Genomic DNA, 18371 nt, shown 5'->3' with positions numbered 1-18371 from the left:
GACGAACAGGAAAAGCAGACATCAGCTTACACTCCTAGCAATCGATCTCCAACAGCATACAGTGAATCCCCCCAAGAACGAGACAAGGCTCCATGTTGAGGGTCAAGCAGTGGTCTGAGGTGCTGGCACACCCAGCCTGGTTTTTATTACAAGTGAACACATACAGGCCACACCCAGGGGGAGGCATAAAATGACCAATAGTATCACAGGTGCAACCCACACATCCCCTCCCCTTAGTGTGACACATAATCCCATTATACATACAGTTAAAACATACTTTTTACCCAACTTTCATAACTCTAAAACCATACATCACATTCACATAAAAATACATATCCACAATCAATCCATTCAGGGGAACAACATATTAAAAATTGGCATGAATCAGACCAGGGGTTCAAAAGTTAGTAAAGTATCTTTTAAAACCCCTGGCAGCATGGCAAAAAAACATCCCCACAATGCATCCTGGTTTCATCCCTTCTGCCCTGGAGATAATTGGAGAAGTAATCCAATTATCCAGGACTAGAGGCAGACTCCATTAACCACATGGTTGCAAAACAACATAAAACTCTTTAAAATACATAAAGTCACATTTTACACATAACACACAGACATTTCACATATCCCCAGATAGCTCAGGTTTGAGTGCACATTATTAGGTGAATGGCACTCAGACCAACCGAATACAGTTTAATCGCCATAGAGCCAAAGTCTTTAATCACACGAATAGGCTCCATGGCATAGCTATCTGGGTTACCACAGCTCACACAGGGCAAGTACCAAATGACCCCACTGTATTTAAAGGGCCAGAATGAGTGACATACACTCTGGTATGGCCGAATACTGTTTTTAAAGGGCCCAATCTCCCAGGGCCATAGTCCAAAGGCAGCAGGCGGGCAGCCAGGCTTCTCCAATGCAATGTGGCGAGATTGCTCTCGTCACAAGGGTCATCCGCGCTGGATTCAGATAAGTGACTTAAGGGGTTTTACGCCCTTTAGCCCCATGGGAGTGGGTCATGATGGAAGGGGGCTCTGTAGGATTCTATAGTGCCAGGAAAACAGCTTTGTTTTCCTGGCACTAAAGAATATCTTTAAATCAACCTTTTTAACTGGGCACTCATCAGACACAGAAGCCTGTTACTTCCTGGTTGCTCAACTCAGTTGAGCTAAACTCAAGAGGCAGGCTATTGCTCAGAGAACCTGTCAAGAATGTCTCACTGAACGCATTGGAAGTCTGTAATTGGACAGCTACCGAAATAGTTGGCTGGGTTAGAAGGGAAGGGCTTGCACAAACTTTAGATGAGCTTTGGTTTTAAATATACTCCCCCCCCCCTCCCTTGGCTCCCAAAAAAGCCTAATTAAATGCTTGCCTGTTTATATTAAGGGTATGTACACTAAACAGTAATTTATTTTTTATTGATTTTTTATTTATTTTAGCAGTTCACTGTCCGTTTAATTAGTGTAACAGATCTCCTTGAAGCTCTTTATCCAAGTATATTAGCAGTAATTCAGAACTAATATATTGGAGAAATCCTCATTCTCTCTCCGGGGAATTAAAATATTTATAGAAATGACTTGTACAATAATTTCATGGAAATATGTAATGATTTGCATGCTAGGCACTAATATGTGTCAATTTAATTGACCTCGTACATTTTCTTTCCTCTAGGTAAAAAATGGGAACTATGCTTTTGTATGGGATGCTGCAGTACTGGAATATGTGGCAATAAATGACCAGGATTGCTCCTTTTACACAATAACAAATACAATTGCAGACAGAGGTTATGGAATAGCGTTACAGCATGGCAGTCCATACAGGGATATCTTTTCACAAAGGTGAGTTTAAATTTACTCAGAAGAAGGATAATGTGTATAACGTTCTGTAGCTTTTTGTATGTTTTGTAAAATTTTTACAAAAAATGCATGCTTGTTAGAGTTACATCACACATAATAAAATTGTTATATTTTTAGTATGTGAGATTGACACTAATCAGAAAAAATATAGTTTATTTCCATGTTCTCGTCACCTTAAAAATGTTGTAGGATTCACTGATAAATTAACTTACTGGAAGATTTAATACGCTGTCATGGAACAGCCCAATTAAGAGTTACTCTCTAGGAGGCTGTGACATTTTGGAAGAATGCAAGTAATGTCTGAGATTAATTTATGTTCACAAAAAAAAGAGCAGCAACATACATACTTCTTATACTTCTTATTTAATATTCATAGACAAAAAAGCAATGATCATTGTTACCAATAAAAAAGTGAAGCATGTCAAATGCAATGTTTTAAAAAATGGAGCACAGCTGGCTTCGACACTACATTTATGTTTTTGTTCTATGCTCCAGTTGAAATTTGTATCCCTTTTTTTCTTGCGAATGCGGCCATATACATCTAAATCTAAAGATTGTTAGAGGATAGATGCATTGCTAGACTTTGTGTACTGCAGTGATTAATCTCTATATTTTACATATCTAGTTAGGCACTTAAAATTTGGGAAACTTTCTTCATTAGAGGGTGTTGCATTGAGCAAACAAATTAGAGCAATTTTGTTATACCCATGCCTTGCAATGTTACTGTCAAGATCACAGTTGTCTTTCACTGATGGTTAGTACTCAGAAGGAAAATCAATCTCTGCGTTCACTTATTGATTCGATCTGAATGTACAACCTCAATAAATGTGGAATTCAGTAAGATTAAAGGGAGTCTACAAAACCGTAAAGCTCTTCAGCCTTCATTTTACCAAAAGTGCAGATCTGAATATAAATTGGCACTTTTTTTTTTTTTTTTACATTAACCTTGTTACACTCCTCTGGCTGTCTCTAAAGAATTCTCATTGAGCTGCAATGGGAAATCTGTAATTGGACAGCCACTAGAGGTGTGCTGGGTTTCAGAAGGAGGGCTTGCAAAGGCTTTTGCAAGCAGTTTTTAGATAAAATGTCTAATTTGATGTATGCCTTAATTTGGGCATATCTACTAAACAGTTATTTTAAAAAAAATGGCAATGGAATGTCCCTTTAAAGATGGATCAGATCCTAAAAAGTACTCTTTATGAGTACAGAAGAATTATAGCCAGGATGAAATAAATGTATGGTTACATTTGAGTTAAAAGTGACAAATGTATGGCCAGGATTAATTTTAAAGAAACATGGTGTAACAAGCATAAAGCCTCATATTGCATGTGTAATTACACGAAAATGATAATGAGGCTGAAATTAAAGTAACAATGATGATAACTGCCAACTGAACACTCTCAGACATTGATTGCCGTCCTGATGTGTTTTTATTTCTTTTTTTAAGAAATAATTTTCCAACCTTTTGCACTACCCCTTTCTGACAATCTTTATGCTGCTTTGCTCAGATTGCCAGTTATCCGTCCCAGTTAATAATATTTTGCAAGTTCTTAGTACTTTTCAAAACCACATGCTCTTTATTCCTACAACATTTTATTTTAGGTAATTCTGAAAAACAATTGACATTAGCACAACATCAGGAACACTGTCAGATAGCTGACAGTCCAACCAAAGGTGCATAACATATGTGAATTAAAAAAATAAAATTGTATATTAGAATGTAAAGATTATACTTGCAAATTTTCTATTAGTTTAAGCCAGACATTTTTAGATTGTTTTTACAAGACATGGAGAATACAAAGATTTGATTAATGTTCTGTTAACCAAGATGCCCTTGATGTTTGTATTACTCTAAAGAGTAGTCCTTTTATAAGTCTTGAAAGAATGCAAAACTGACACAATCCTGTTACGATCACATATGGTATTGACAGGAGTTCATTGTACATAATTGAATTCCAGATTATTAATATTACCATTAATATTTAGAAAAATTGCCAAATCAAATCTGGGGGTTAGTATTATTTTAATTTCTATGTTTCCTGTGAATAAAATGTTCCAATTAACAAAAATAGGTAATATTTTCTAACAATTATATCCAGATTAACATGTGTGCTGCATTGTATACAGTGAAAATCAATATTATCACCATCACTTGCAGTGGTTAAGTGCATTCTGGAGCTAAGCTGTCTATCAATAGTTTGCTTCACAGAATCTTGCCCTAGTATGCCCTGTATAAGAGTTCTTTAAAATTCAAGAGCAGAGCTTGATTGACATCTCTGTCATTCTATGTATGTCTGCACTATTGGGACACTCGGTATCTTTACTGACTGTCAAGGATTTCCTTAAAGCCAAAAACAATCACATTGATCCTCAACATTCTTTTTGTTCTTTAAGAGCTTGGTAGAGGAATGCATTAAAATATGTAAAGAAAGAAATGTATAGTCTATGTATATTAAAATAAGTTTTATTTTAAAAAAAATCCTCTTATAGTTTAACTCATTTTTAAGAACTTTCTCTAGTTTCAATAACATCCAGAAAATTAAAGCAATAGATATCCTCCACTTTTCAGTAGAAAATACTTGTATATAATAAATAGTGTAAGAATATCTACTTTTTGCTTATTTGTGTTGTAAGAGAAATAGAGGAAAAGGGTGCGCCTAAAGAACAGATAATATGAAATAATACTTATATTAATATATGAAAGTCCAAGTAATTCTGCAATAGTCCAAAATTAAGGTGATCCACAGCAGTGGAGAGAGATCTTTGTGGAGCAGTAGGTTGGATGTGTAGTCACGGGTGAAATCTGGTTTTACAGTGGTACATGTAAGGGAGAAGCAAAAGAGAGAGGACTCCAATGGTACATTATATAGGTATACTAGATATTTGGTATATTATTAAGGAACTACTCACAATATCCAGAGCTTAAATCCAGCTCTGGTTTAGAATGCGTGAAGTGGAATGATCCCCACTCAAGGATATGTAGAGTTCCTCTAATTTTCAGGTGTATACTTCAGCAGAGTAGTCCAGCTCGGAATGAGAGAAAATAAAATATAGTGCTCCCTGTTTCTCTATTTAAAATGATAAAAGGTATGAAATATACTCACAGTATATTGAGCAGGCTCACTGCTCGATGTACAGCGTATTGGTGGTACAATCCCCAACTTGGGATTCTTTGTGCTTCTTATAGATGATAAAAACAATGATGTCAGGTCAGGATATGGAGATAATGTGAATAAAATGGAGTAAAATATAGATATAAATAAAAAATGATAAAATAATAAAGTGAGAAAGGAATATGGCAACAATATTGAATATAGCCAAAATTCCTTTATTAACACAGAAATATAAAAATATAAAAATTATTGCAATTATAATTTGTGCTAATGGGAATCTTCCCCCAAATAAAAATCATTTTGATACTTAGCATTTCCTGTAATAATAAATAGCAAGTGGTGTACTCGGTAATAATCTGCATGATAGGCTGGTATACTTTCATGTCAGTGGGAGAAAAGTCAAATGGGTTTTTACTAAATTAAAGAGTTGTCAGGAATTCACACTGAAGTTTGAATTTTGAAACAAAAGAGTAAATTTTGAAACATTTTCTGAATCAACTGTTCTCATTTTGACTATATAGCCTAAGATTTTAAATACACTTTGAATTTACACCTAAGTGAATAACTAAATAACTATATATTAGTTTTGATATTGAGTTTCAAAAAGTGTTTTTATTTAATGCTGGTGTTTAGATCTCTTTATCAGTTTCACTCTGCTTACTATGTTGTTGTCAACAAGAGAAATAAATAAGCTTATTCGCCGTGATACTGTGAATGCAGAAACAATGCCAATTGTATATGATCATGATTAGAAAGACCCCATTAAAGCGACACTCTGGGTGCTATTATTATTTTGTCCTATTGAATTAATTATAGTGCCCCTTCATTCACTATTAAATCATTTTCAAACAGTTCAACACTGACTTGCCACCTGCAGCCTGACACGCGTTGAAAGTAGGGCTCGTGCAGAGATTACTCACTTCCTTAGCCATGCCAATTCAGACAAACAGTGGTCAGATGTAATGGGATGAAAATGGTCATCTGACAATCATCATCACCTTTTGCTGCTCGGGCTAATGCTTCATATTAGCCCGAGCAACACAGAGATGATGGACTGTTGGAGATTGTCCTTTAGCATTAAACCATTAAAATGTTTTAATACCGAATGAAAAGATTGCACCATTGGACTTTAGACAGTATAACCACTTCAGTGAGATTAATAAATTACAGTGGCTATAACTATGAAGCAAGCAAAACATAAAACATTAAATCTGGCTAATTATTTTGTATTATTTGTTTAAAAAATAATGACACATTCCTATGCTTTTGTCATCAACAGAGAAATTAAAGCACACAGACACATAAACTAGATAGATAGATAGGAAGATAGGCAGACAGACAGACAGACAGATCGATGGATAGATAGATAGATAGATAGATAGATAGATAGACAGACAGACAGACAGACAGACAGACAGACAGATCGATAGATAGATCGATGGATAGATAGAAAGACATTATACATACATAAGGAAATAGGCGGTATATGGTTGGTTTTCAGGTATAATATTGCTTCAAAAGACAAAACAACATGACCAAAGCCTAGTGCAGTATAGTTTGGTCTAATTTAAATAGACAAATATGTGATTCTAATGATATGGTACTCACAAAGATGGAGCCAATATAAGAGGCTCACCACAGGCACAGGTGGGGAAGTTGGAAGGGACCCCTCTCCCTTATGTTGTTTTAGGAGTCTTCTTATTTGTCCAGTAATTCCACTGCACGTGAATTCCAGTGTCAGCAAAGTCTTTATTAGTGCAAAAAATAAAGGTTTACAAAAAATAAAATAAAAGATAAGATAAAATAGTAAATAGATACAATGTATGAAGCTCTCACCAATTATTTTGGACGTCATACATTGTATCTATTTACTATTTTATCTTATCTTTTATTTTATTTAAAAAAAAATTTAAACCTTTAGTGCAAAAAATAAAGGTTTAATTTTTTTAAAATAAAATAAAAGACAAGATAAAATAGTAAATAGATACAATGTATGACGTCCAAAATAATTGGTGAGAGCTTCATACATTGTATCCATTTACTATTTTATTTTATCTTTTATTTTATTTTTTTGTAAACCTTTATTTTTTGCACTAATAAAGACTTTCCTGACACTGGAATTCATGTGCAGTGGAATTACTGGACAAATAAGAAGACTCCTAAAACAACATAAGGGAGTGGGTTATTTTTAAGAATAATATAACTTACAAGCAGTCAATGAATAAAATAAACCCTGATGGGGATTTTCTGCCTTGTGTAATATGAATAATATGAGCATAGCAATTGGGTAGTCTACTACCACAACCTTTGGATAGGAAAACTGCTTATTACCTTTGGCAAAGCTCTTTATCTCCAAGTGCTTCAGGAACCATGAAATTGATTGCATGGTTCATTTGTGTCTGATATATTGAATATTACCACTGAACATACTTTTGGCTATCATGCAAAGCCACAGCCCCAAAACCAGTTAATTCAAGTAACTTGGTACAGTCATAGATGTAAATGCGTGTACTTATATAAACTTATATAAACTTATATAAATAGACTGCTTGTAAGTCAGATTATTATTGAAAATATTCAAACACATTCAAGAGGATAAAACAAATAAATATAACTATATATATATATATAGAGAGAGAGATCTCCCTCTCTCTCTCTCATATATATATATATATATATATATATATATATATATATATATATATATAAATGTTTATGTGAGTTTACATAGCTTTATACATATATAAAAAAGTGACAACCACAATCCTTGACATGCATTTTTTATTTTCTCTCTTGTCTATATTTGCTCACCATTTTACCAAATGATGCATTCACTTATGGTACTTGGCCATGACATGAATTCAAGCTTTTTCTTTGCAACATCATAAATCAGCATAAGGAAGGTTACACTTAGCTGGCTTTGCTTTTTATTTCTCTAAATTAAATTCCAAGTAATGGAATATACAATATACAAATAATCCTCCACACTATCTCCATATGATTCATTCTATTTGTTTAAATGTATTTTTTGTCCTTTATTATCTCTTCTTGTACAACCTTAACTTATATTTTAGTTGGAAAATATCACATCTCTTCTTGCTTCCTTTTCCTGTTTGCAGTTACCAGTTTAGGTGTTATAAGATATTTTCTCGTAAACTTTAACTTGCTTTATGAACATCGTTGAGTTTCGAGTTTTAGGAGCATCTGAAACCCTGGCTATGTGTGTATCTTGATGGATTTTTGTTCAGGAAATGGCACTGTGTATGAATGCTCACTGTGTCATGCTTTAGTAATGTGTTACCCCATGTACATTTAACAATTATGGCACAAATTAGAAATCACTTTACTTAGTCTACACCTTACCGGATTCCCTAATGAAAGAAACAGAAAAGCCCAGATTTACCAGTAATAGAGATAAAAACATACCATAGTGTTACCACTCAATAGTGCCCATTCTGGAACTGCTGAAGAGTGAAAATTAGAAAAATGTTGCCATGACATCAAGTAAACTCTTTGTGCACCTCACATACTAAAGCACCAGTTAATATGCTCATCCATTATATCACCAAATTATATATAATATTGCATTCAAAAGAGAAAGAAGAGGTGAATGAAAATTACCATATTTACTTTCATTATTTGACACCAAAATTATATTTATGCTTAACAAAGCAAAACTTCTCAGCCCACAATGAAAATTTTTTTTTAACTCCAATAATAGTCATTATATAAACAAAAGGGGGGGGGGGGGGAAATCAGGCATATAAGAAAGTAAAACTTAAATCTGATTCCCATTACCGATGAAAGATGAAAAAAACACATTCTCGTTAAACCATATGGTGAGAGTGTGTTTGAGCAGCAAGCTGGAGTATACTCAGAGTAACCACACTGAATATCCTTCCACTACCACTGTGAAAAATGTGTCCCAGAAACCATCCAAGATAAATTGATTTAGACCTACATGGTTTATTTTGACTATTACAGAGCCAAAAGGATTCCACAGGGTTTTTGTATTCATAATAACTCCAACATAGGACAACATAAGCCTGCTGTTTATAGTAAATGGGTTGAGATTTTGAAAAAAGTGTTCCTGGACCTTATTGCAATTGCCATCTAAGGTGTCCTCTTGAATTTAGACTTATTTGAAAACAAATAGCAGAGTATGAAGGGATGCAAACATCAATTATTGCCACATTTGATACTACAATTATTACTAAATTGCAGGAACTAATTGCTAATTATATGAATTATGTACTGCACTTTATGTGAAAGAAATTGGCTAAAGCAAATTAGGATTAGGAACATCACAGAGTATATAACCACCAAAATTGCATAGCAATACCACTCGTCCTCAATTCACATAAAGGCAAAGACACAGGCGAGCCTCTAAAACAACCTAGAACCTTGCACAATATACTATAGACCAAGGTTCTATAGTATACTGTGGATCCAAAGTTAGCTTCTAAGACTGAGTCTGCCCCTTTAACCCCTTAATGACACATGACATGTGTGACATGTCATGATTCCCATTTATTCCAGAAGTTATCAAAGAAAAACTTGAAGGCTAAGCAACACTGGATTGAATTTTTTTTTAGATGAGGAAATCATTCCATCTGTAATCACCAGAAGTGTGCATGCTACACATGTAAAAGATCCACCAGAAAGTATATCTGTAATGGGCAAAAAGGCAAGTCAAGTAACATTAAGTAAATCTACCTGTACCAAGAAAGTCATCTTTTTTAAATTGTCTCCACGTCAAATTTCAAATACAGAGAAAGAGGTATTATCATTTGGATTGAATTTTGTACTTATGAATCTGGTGAAATATTTTGAGTGGCAAGTGGACCAATTTAAGTTTAACTGCACACTGAGACTCAAGGATCTTTGTTCATGAATCCCACAGACATAAACATGGCACTGAGAGACCTTTTAAATTAAAAGGATCTTTTGATCCGTGTACTTAAAATACATCTCTAGCAACTTTCCGCCGGATTTCACAGGTTCAGTTAGAGGAATACTTTGTATCGAAATTGCATTTTAGGCATCTATGTTGCCCTCATACACCAATGCTGTTATGCGTAAGTTTGAAAAACTGTTTTGAAGAATATTTTTGGTGACCATACTATATCATAGAAGTACTACATTAATATCTGTTTAAAAAATAGACTGGTGGTGAGACATATTTGTAAAGGGCATGGAAATTTTGAAGTCACTATCAACCAAATGTTTTAGCTGCTATTGCCAGTTGACTTCTGCAACATCTCTACTCCATGCTGAGGGCTGAATTAAAAGTGACCAGGAGAGCCCTATTTACTGGATTACCCTGTTTACTATATTATATAAGTTGATGACAATTGTCGTTCAGATTCATATATGCCAAGTCATATATTCTTTTTGACCCATACTAATGTTCTTGGAATCTTGAATATAGCGATATTTGCAGTGAACATATGATGAAATTGTTTGTAACCAATATTTTTGAGGATTATTGTGGCCTCATTAGTATTATAAGCAAATTATAGTTATTGTATAGGTATTTCACAAGATTATTTCACCTGGTGATATTTGGCATTTACAGAGTTTCATGCCAATGGTTGATTGATGTTATAGGAATGTACATCTGTCTCTTGAAGACATAAAGTGTTGATATTTTTTAGTATGCTTTTTCTTCATCAATCTAGCTGTATTCCATCTGGCACTATTGAACATGCATTGCTGAATTTTGTTTGCCTGTTTATTAAATTATCCCCTCCATACTGCCCCATCCATTATCACAGCTTTTATCCCCCTTTACCCACTAGAGCCCCTATTACCCCTACCCACAAGAGCCCCTATTACTCCTTCACCCACTACAGCCCCTAACCCCCCTATGCCCACTACAGCCCCATTACCACCTGTACCTACTAAAACCTTCATTAACCCTGCACACATTATAGCCCCTATCCACCGGCATCCACCAGAGCCCCTATAACTCCCTGCACCAACTAAGAGCTTAATACCCCCTCTACCCATTACAGCCTCTTTGCCTCCTGCACCCACTACAGTCTGCAACCCTCCCCTGCACCCACAATAGCCCCTATACCTCCCTTGCACACTCTACAACCCTTTATTCCCCCTGCAACTACTAGTAATATGATTTAGTGTTGGGAATTTTTAATGCCCCCCACATTTTGACTGTGGTATATGTTGTGCCTTCCCCCCCCCCCCCCTCACACCCCTATGTACCGTTCATAGAGTCACCAAGGCACTATTGTTTTTGTTCTTTTATGCTAGTGACTAACTATACTCATCAGAAACACTACATTAACAATAATAATTTCCATAATAATTGATACTAAAGAATGAGTGCTATTGATTGAGATCAATATTTTGACTTAAAATGCTGTGCAAAAACTGGAGACATAAGAATTTTGAATGAATGTGCCCACTGCATCATGAAGTCCTGCAGGGTTAAATGTGTTTTACAGTTACTTCCACTGTACTCCTCACACCAGTAAAAGCTTTACTAGAATTTACTAGGGTGAGAGGTTAAGGAGCAGTGCTTTTAACAAAGTAATGGCAATTCATCTATGTAAAATTCTGGCTCTTTATTTGTAGCTACTTTCACAGATATTGAGTCAACATATAAGAGAAAGGAGCTTTTCATATTTAATGACAAAATGTTATTGATTTCCTGTAGAAGTCCGTGATATTTTTTTCTATAAATAGGTAATTCTGGATAATTGTAAATCCACTGCATTTATTTTCCATTTCCATTAAAAATGTAAATCTTACATTTTAAAAACTCCTCAATTTGTGCTTTTGTGGTTTTTGTTTTTTATTTTACAAAAATTATTTCCTGCTGTTTTGGTCTTAAAATACAAGGAACTTTGTAGCCGCTAATGATATTACAGAATCTCCTGCTGACTCCTTAGTGTTGTGTGAAATTTCATTGTACAGTAGATTTACAATGTGCTCATAAGCAATAGGAAAGCATTTGAAGACAGATGATTTTTGCCAGTAAAACATTTAGTCTTAACTGGGCCCTTGTGGGGAATAATTCATTGGTTACACAAATAAAGCAAAGAAAAAAAGGAGAGAGAGAACTGTATTCATAGATAGCATTGTCATTGATAGAATGCTTAGGTAGATTTCAATTTCCTTACACAATCCATAAAGTTCAAAATCACTGGGTTTTTTTAAACCTATATGCAAATTATTAAAGTTTATAAACTTTAAAAAAAAAACAGACAGCTCATTACTATATTTTGAGATTGTGCAAAATAGATTAACCTTATGTTGCTGCTACGAGAAAACACTTGTCAGCAAATTTTGTTAGGGATGTAATAAGGAAGTTGCAAATGATACTGCTCTAGGTAATAAATTATATTGTTGAAATCTTTTTTGTTCTATCCTTTTTTGTGTAAGAGAAAGGCAGTGATTGAGAGGTGTTAGAATAGCATATTAAGAAGTAGGTACAACAGATATTTTTTATCTTTATGTTTACCAATCAGGATACATGTTTCTCCAGGCATTTGTGACATCTTGAATTGTCCCAAAGTGTGGAAGAATTCTCGGGTCAGAGATGATGCAGGGACAATACAAACACTCCAGACACAGGTCGTTGAAGAACAAAGACTATTTATTGTTTGCACCTGCAAAGTCTCAATCAGACAATAGTCTTGGAATACCCGACTGAGCACACGTTTGCAAGAGAACATATATATATACACCACAAATTACGTATTCCATACGTACACAAAGAATTAGAAAACTACACCCACATTACATCCAATTATTAAACTAAAACTTATCTCTTACATATGTTATCTAACAGTGGGCGTTCCTGACATTCCACAAATGCGCCCTGGTTCAAGATAGTTGCATAGTAGTTTCATCCATACGAGGACTGAACTTTTCCTAAACATCCTGTAGCTTCAATCACATTCTCCCCTTTATGCTTCAACACCTGAATACAGGTGGCCGATATGCATCATAACTGGAAAAACCATGCCAATCTTGTCTTGGGTGCTAAGCAAGTGAGGTTACACAGTATCTTCTTAATTAGGAGGTGTATACCTCCAAACAAGCTGCTATTTTCCTTTCTATAGTAGCGTCAATTATGCTACAGAGGGAGCAGAGCAGCACCGGAATCAAACATGGGAGTAGCATACAAAGTCCAATCAAGAGTTGAAACTTTCCCACTAGAGTTTTCAGATCCCCAAATGAATCAAACCATCCTGTGAACCAACCACTAGGGTTTAGTCCGTTCCATGTCTGTACTGGAATGTGGGCCACTGTCCTTATTTTATCAACAATGTCACTTATGGCCTCCCCTTCATCATCAATCTCAAGGCAACAATTAGACAAGTTAAACTTTCGCATACACCCCCCTTCAGTGGCTAACAAATAGTCTAAGGCTAGGCGGTTTTGATAGATAGCAGACCGCATTCTGGTATTCATATACCAAGGATCCAAGTATCTTGTGCACCCTTAGGGGAAGGAAGAAGAAAGAAGGTTTCAAAGTTCCTAGAACACAGGCTCCCGACCAATCTCTGGGGAGTTCAGATTAGGCCTTAAGGCCACAAATCCAAATGGACCTTGCAGACCAATTGGTCCATACATCTTTTAGATGTGGGAAATTACCAAAGGTACTAGAGGATGGTTCAGATGCATTGGTTGCGGATCACCAAAAGGTAGTCCTATCAGAAGAATTATATGTTTGCTGCCCTAGACACGGGAGAGTACATACAAAAGTCTCAAATTCTGGTCCAGATCTACTTATGCACTCATTCTCAATTAGGGAGTTCTTTCACAACCATTTAGATTTGGGATGGGGTACTATGCATTTCCCTCTCCCTGTTTTAGTACCGGCAAGTCTGTCTCACATGCTTCCCAGGGCCACTGATCACCCATAATGGTGCCACCACATACATAGCAATTAGTTACCTTTACAATGTTTTCAGCTAGGTCAAGAAGCAAATTACGAGCGATGTGAGAGATTTCAAACTGAGATCCTATCTCTTCATAAAAAGATTGAAAACCTGGTGGGTCTCACTATTTAAGACTTCAATTTCAATATTCAAATATAGTATGGTTCCTGGGCCTGTACCAGAAGCATATATGTGCAAACCATGGAAGATGCCCCATTTGTACAAGAACCAGGGGATAAAACAGTGTCAGGTTCAAGGTGCTACAAGTGCCGAGACCACAACTAGATGTGGCCCGTATTGTCGGCAGACTCGCAGGTAGGGTATCTGATCTATAGGATGCCCAACCAACACAACTCCAGTAGGAGCAATAGTTCTACCCACTGTGACAAAATGGCTTTTGTCACTGGGTCTGCATGTGACAAACTGCCCTGCCCCCCTATCTCTTGGAGGAGCCGGATTGATAGCCTCTTACCCTGGGATGCTGGCCCGTTAAGTCATGGGGTCTTAAGGCACTTGGGACAGAGCCCTCTGTCTCTGGATCACATCATTCACCTTACTTGCTTGGATTGTACATTTCCCCTGTTACACTCGTATGTGGGTTCGTGCAGTTTAACTTCCATTACAGCTGGTGAACTTAAACTTTACTCGACATTATTGAGAACTGTGTTCGTGGGATCTGAGCGCTATTCGCCTATAATATGCGCTCAGATCCAAGCTATCTGGGGGTGTGTGGAACATGGGGACTTCGTTCAGCAAAACATGAGTTATTGATTTTAATACAGTTTTGTTAAAAGGTAAAAAGCACATGTTTCTCTCTGCCCGGAGATAAGGTTCTCTGCAACCACTTAAGTTAATTATCTCCAGGATAGAGAGGAGGGGTAAGTTAATTATCTCCAGGATACAGAGGAGGGGTTACACTCTTCCTGTGGGTGTTTATAAGAATTGTACTGTATACTGATTGGTTCTGCATATTTTGTTACAGTCTTCCACAAGGTCCCATGTGGGAGTTCCCTTGCTGGGAGACCATCATAAAAGGGCTGAGTTTGGCCATCAATAAACACATTCGTTTTACCCCTTCATGAAGTCTCGACTCATGTTTGGGGAATTGGGAGCTATAATCACTACTTCACTCTTTTCAGCTTGGATTTCGGGAGACGCTAAAAGGATCACCGCTGCACGGATAGCAGGATCCTTTACACCCACTATTTGTGCAATCCCTATTTTCTGAGCACATCTACTTATTGTTTAATGTATAAGCTATTTCCCATGCCATCTCAGTACAGATGGACTCAGGTCATTTATTCAATATTAATATCACCACAAACTCAAGATCAGCAGATGATCCTGAAGAAGCTTCAACCTCAGCTTCCAGATGTGAGGGCTGCAGGGTAAGGAGTAATTCTGATTCTCTTCAGCGTCACAAGGCCTCCTTTGGGGTCCTTGGCTTTCCATCGATTGCATGTGGTCAGGCATTATTATGGCCATTAAAACACCTACGTGTTGATATTTTCTTCAACAAGTATCTTTATTCTCTTAAAATTGAGTTTCAAAGGGTTGTCAAGATCAACAAATGTTACTTCCCATGGAGCAGAGGAAGGCTTGATTCTGGAGTGGTGAATCCATGGGGTGATCTCAGCAACTTTCACAGTGTACTACTTGGTGTCTGATCTCTCCTCCTATTTGGTGGAGATCCCCTTTAAGGCCTAGTGGTCAACCGTACATGATTTAGAAGGGGAGGGTGTTAGGATTACTATTACTAAGACTGGACCTTGGGATGGCTGGAGTTAACGTACCCAAGAATAGTCAGAATACTAGCCGAGGTCAGGGATACAGAATCAGACACAACAATGAGAAAAAGCCAAAAGTCAAAGATACCAGAAATCAGGGAATTCAGAACGAAGCCAAAGTCAAATACCACAATATATCAAGATCAGGAACGCACTCTTGGATTACCATCAGGCAGAAACCACGACAGGGCAATGAGAGAATGTAAACATTTCTTTAAATAACCCTCCTGTTATTACGATTGGTAGTAACCGACCTTTGATCCCAAAACATGTTCACGCATGATGTCACACGCACGCCGACGTCATCACCAATGTGGGCGGCCATGGGGTTATAAAGTGGCATAGATCCACAGCGGCCGGCGGCCCTAGACATGCTGGGTTTATCAGGTATCCGGGCGCATGGTTGCAGATGGGCAAAACTATTCCTGTCAGGACGGTAAATACCATTATATATATTTCTATGTGTGAATGAATCCGTTACAGAGAGAGACCGATTACATTTGTGGGGGCACTCCTGATCTGGAACAAGGGAGTGGGGAGCAAGGCATCCAACTTTGGTTTTTTTTCTTGGCACATTTTAGCCAGATGTAGCTTCAGTGTTTGGTTAATTTGCTCAACTTTCCTGAGCTTTGAGGCCTATAGGCAATGTGCAGTTTCCATTTAAGACTGAGGCTGGTGGAAAACTGAGGCTGGTGGCTAATTCCTGCAGGCACCTGTGTACAAAAGCTAAGCCATTGTCAGATCCAACCGATATTGGGATTCCATATCTTGAAATTTCAGTGAGCAGGAAACTGACCACTTTTTTGTTGTTGTTGTTGTTGTTTCTTCTTTTCTATTCTGGTGGGCCTTGCTTCTACCCAGCCAGAGTAAGAGCATACAATGCCAAGGATATAGCGGAATTAACCAAATTCTGACATGACAGTAAAGTCAATGAGCAAATCAGATATAGGTAATGCTCCAACAGTTTGATTCCCTGGTTGTTGGCTTGGTCCTTGTCAGGGCTATTTTGGCCACTGCTTGTGTTACTGTAGACAGGCAATGTTTGCAGCCAGTGACGTGGTTACAACTATTCTCCCATCTTCTAATTGGTACAACTTGCTATTCAGGGAATGGCCTGGTTCTGTTTTCCAGCCATTTTGTTCAGCTAGGCTATATAGGGGTGACCAGTCAGGGATGGGTAACGGGAACAGCAGGAGAAGGGTTGGCTGAGGTACAGAGTCTTTCATAGTGACATGTTTGCAGTGCTGTCAGACAGCCTGTTTCTAATAGTCACATGGGCGTCGCCCTTATTGTGGGCTCGGCAATGGATGCTGCTAACTTGGGCAAGAGCCCAGACCACTTTGAGTAGTGCCAAGATTTCAGATGAATGCTTGATGTCTTTTCCTCCAGAGTTCAGTAGGTCCAGTTCCTTGTACATGGCCTCATGGGCATAAGTTGTGAGGAGTCAGTGTAGATGTTGACATGTAGGCCCCACGGCCATTTGCAAGGCCATGGTCAGGTTCTGGGAGTAAAGTGGCTAGGTTCAATGAGTTGATGGTTTCACTGTGGTTCTTTGGGTTCTCATATAGCATGGCTTGGTACTTTGTGGTTTGATGGCATGTAGAACATAAACATATATATAGTCAAAACATATTTATGTCCAGGCGTTACAAAATATAGTAATCCATTATCAGTCATGATATTAAAATCTCATTATTATAAATTCAATCAAAGATGTTTAAATCAACCCCAGTTATATTCTGTCTTTGATTGCTAACTCTGCAGTTTCTATGAGAGAAAGTGGGAGGGGTCAATTGTCCATATCACTTCTTCTACACTGTGTCCAAAAAAAAGAGGAGGAGGGGTGTCACATCTGGGCTGTTACATTCTTTCACTGCCTAATTTCACAAGCCATTGTAATTCCTTCAGTTCTAGACTCCCGCAACTTCTTCTCACAGTTTAGTTTTTTTAGCACAAACTCATTGATTAACTGATCTTTAGGAAAATCAGCAGCAAGGTTATATGCATTTTCAAATTATACAAGGAAACCAAAAATATCCACATCAATGTCTGGTAGTGATGTCCCGAACGGTTTGCTGGCGAATAGTTCCTGGCGAACATCGCATGTTCGCGTTCGCCACGGATGGCGAACATATGCGATGTTCGGTCCGCCCCCTATTAGTCATCATTGAGTAAACTTTGACCCTGTACCTCACAGTCAGCAGACACATTCCAGTCAATCAGCAGCAGACCCTACCTCCCAGACCCTCCCACCTCCTAGACAGCCTAAACCACCTGTGGGCAGACTGTGTCAGGTCCTCAGTCACTGACACCAGGAGGATCTGACACCAGGAGGGGGCCTGGCGGCTTGCCCCGGTATGCCACCGGGTGCGAGGCCCCTCCTGGCTGCCGGGTCAGCCACCGCAGACACCGGTCTGCAGCTCCGCAGTGAGCAGAGCTGCAGACCATGTGTCTCGCGAAAAACGGCCAATCAGAGCGTTGCCACGGGTTACCACGGCAACGCTCGGATGGTCTCGCAAGATTACATGGTCTGCAGGTCTGCGGAGCTGCAGACCAGAAGCAGTGGCCACCGGACCACCAGGGAGCCCACTGGACCACCAGGGACTAAAGGTAGGCTCTCTCACCCCCACCACACTCAGCCTCCCTACCACCCTCCCCACCACCCTCAGCCTCATCACCCTCCCTACCACCCTCAGCCAGCCTCAC

General features: G+C 37.8%; 1 protein-coding gene across 1 annotated transcript in view; it reads left to right on the top strand.

Annotated features, from left to right (window-relative positions):
- The window catches only part of GRID2 (glutamate ionotropic receptor delta type subunit 2), a 1057299-nt gene that overhangs the window by 968841 nt on the left and 70087 nt on the right, over positions 1–18371 (top strand). The window contains exon 14 of the mRNA XM_063458620.1: positions 1669–1835. Within this exon, the coding sequence (XP_063314690.1) occupies positions 1669–1835 (167 nt within the window). The remainder of the gene's footprint in view (positions 1–1668; positions 1836–18371) is intronic.

Source organism: Pelobates fuscus, chromosome 6 (genome assembly GCF_036172605.1).
Source record: "Pelobates fuscus isolate aPelFus1 chromosome 6, aPelFus1.pri, whole genome shotgun sequence".
NCBI lineage: Eukaryota > Metazoa > Chordata > Amphibia > Anura > Pelobatidae > Pelobates > Pelobates fuscus.
Note: the sequence above shows the minus strand (reverse complement) of the source record. Positions and strands in the feature narration are given on the sequence as shown.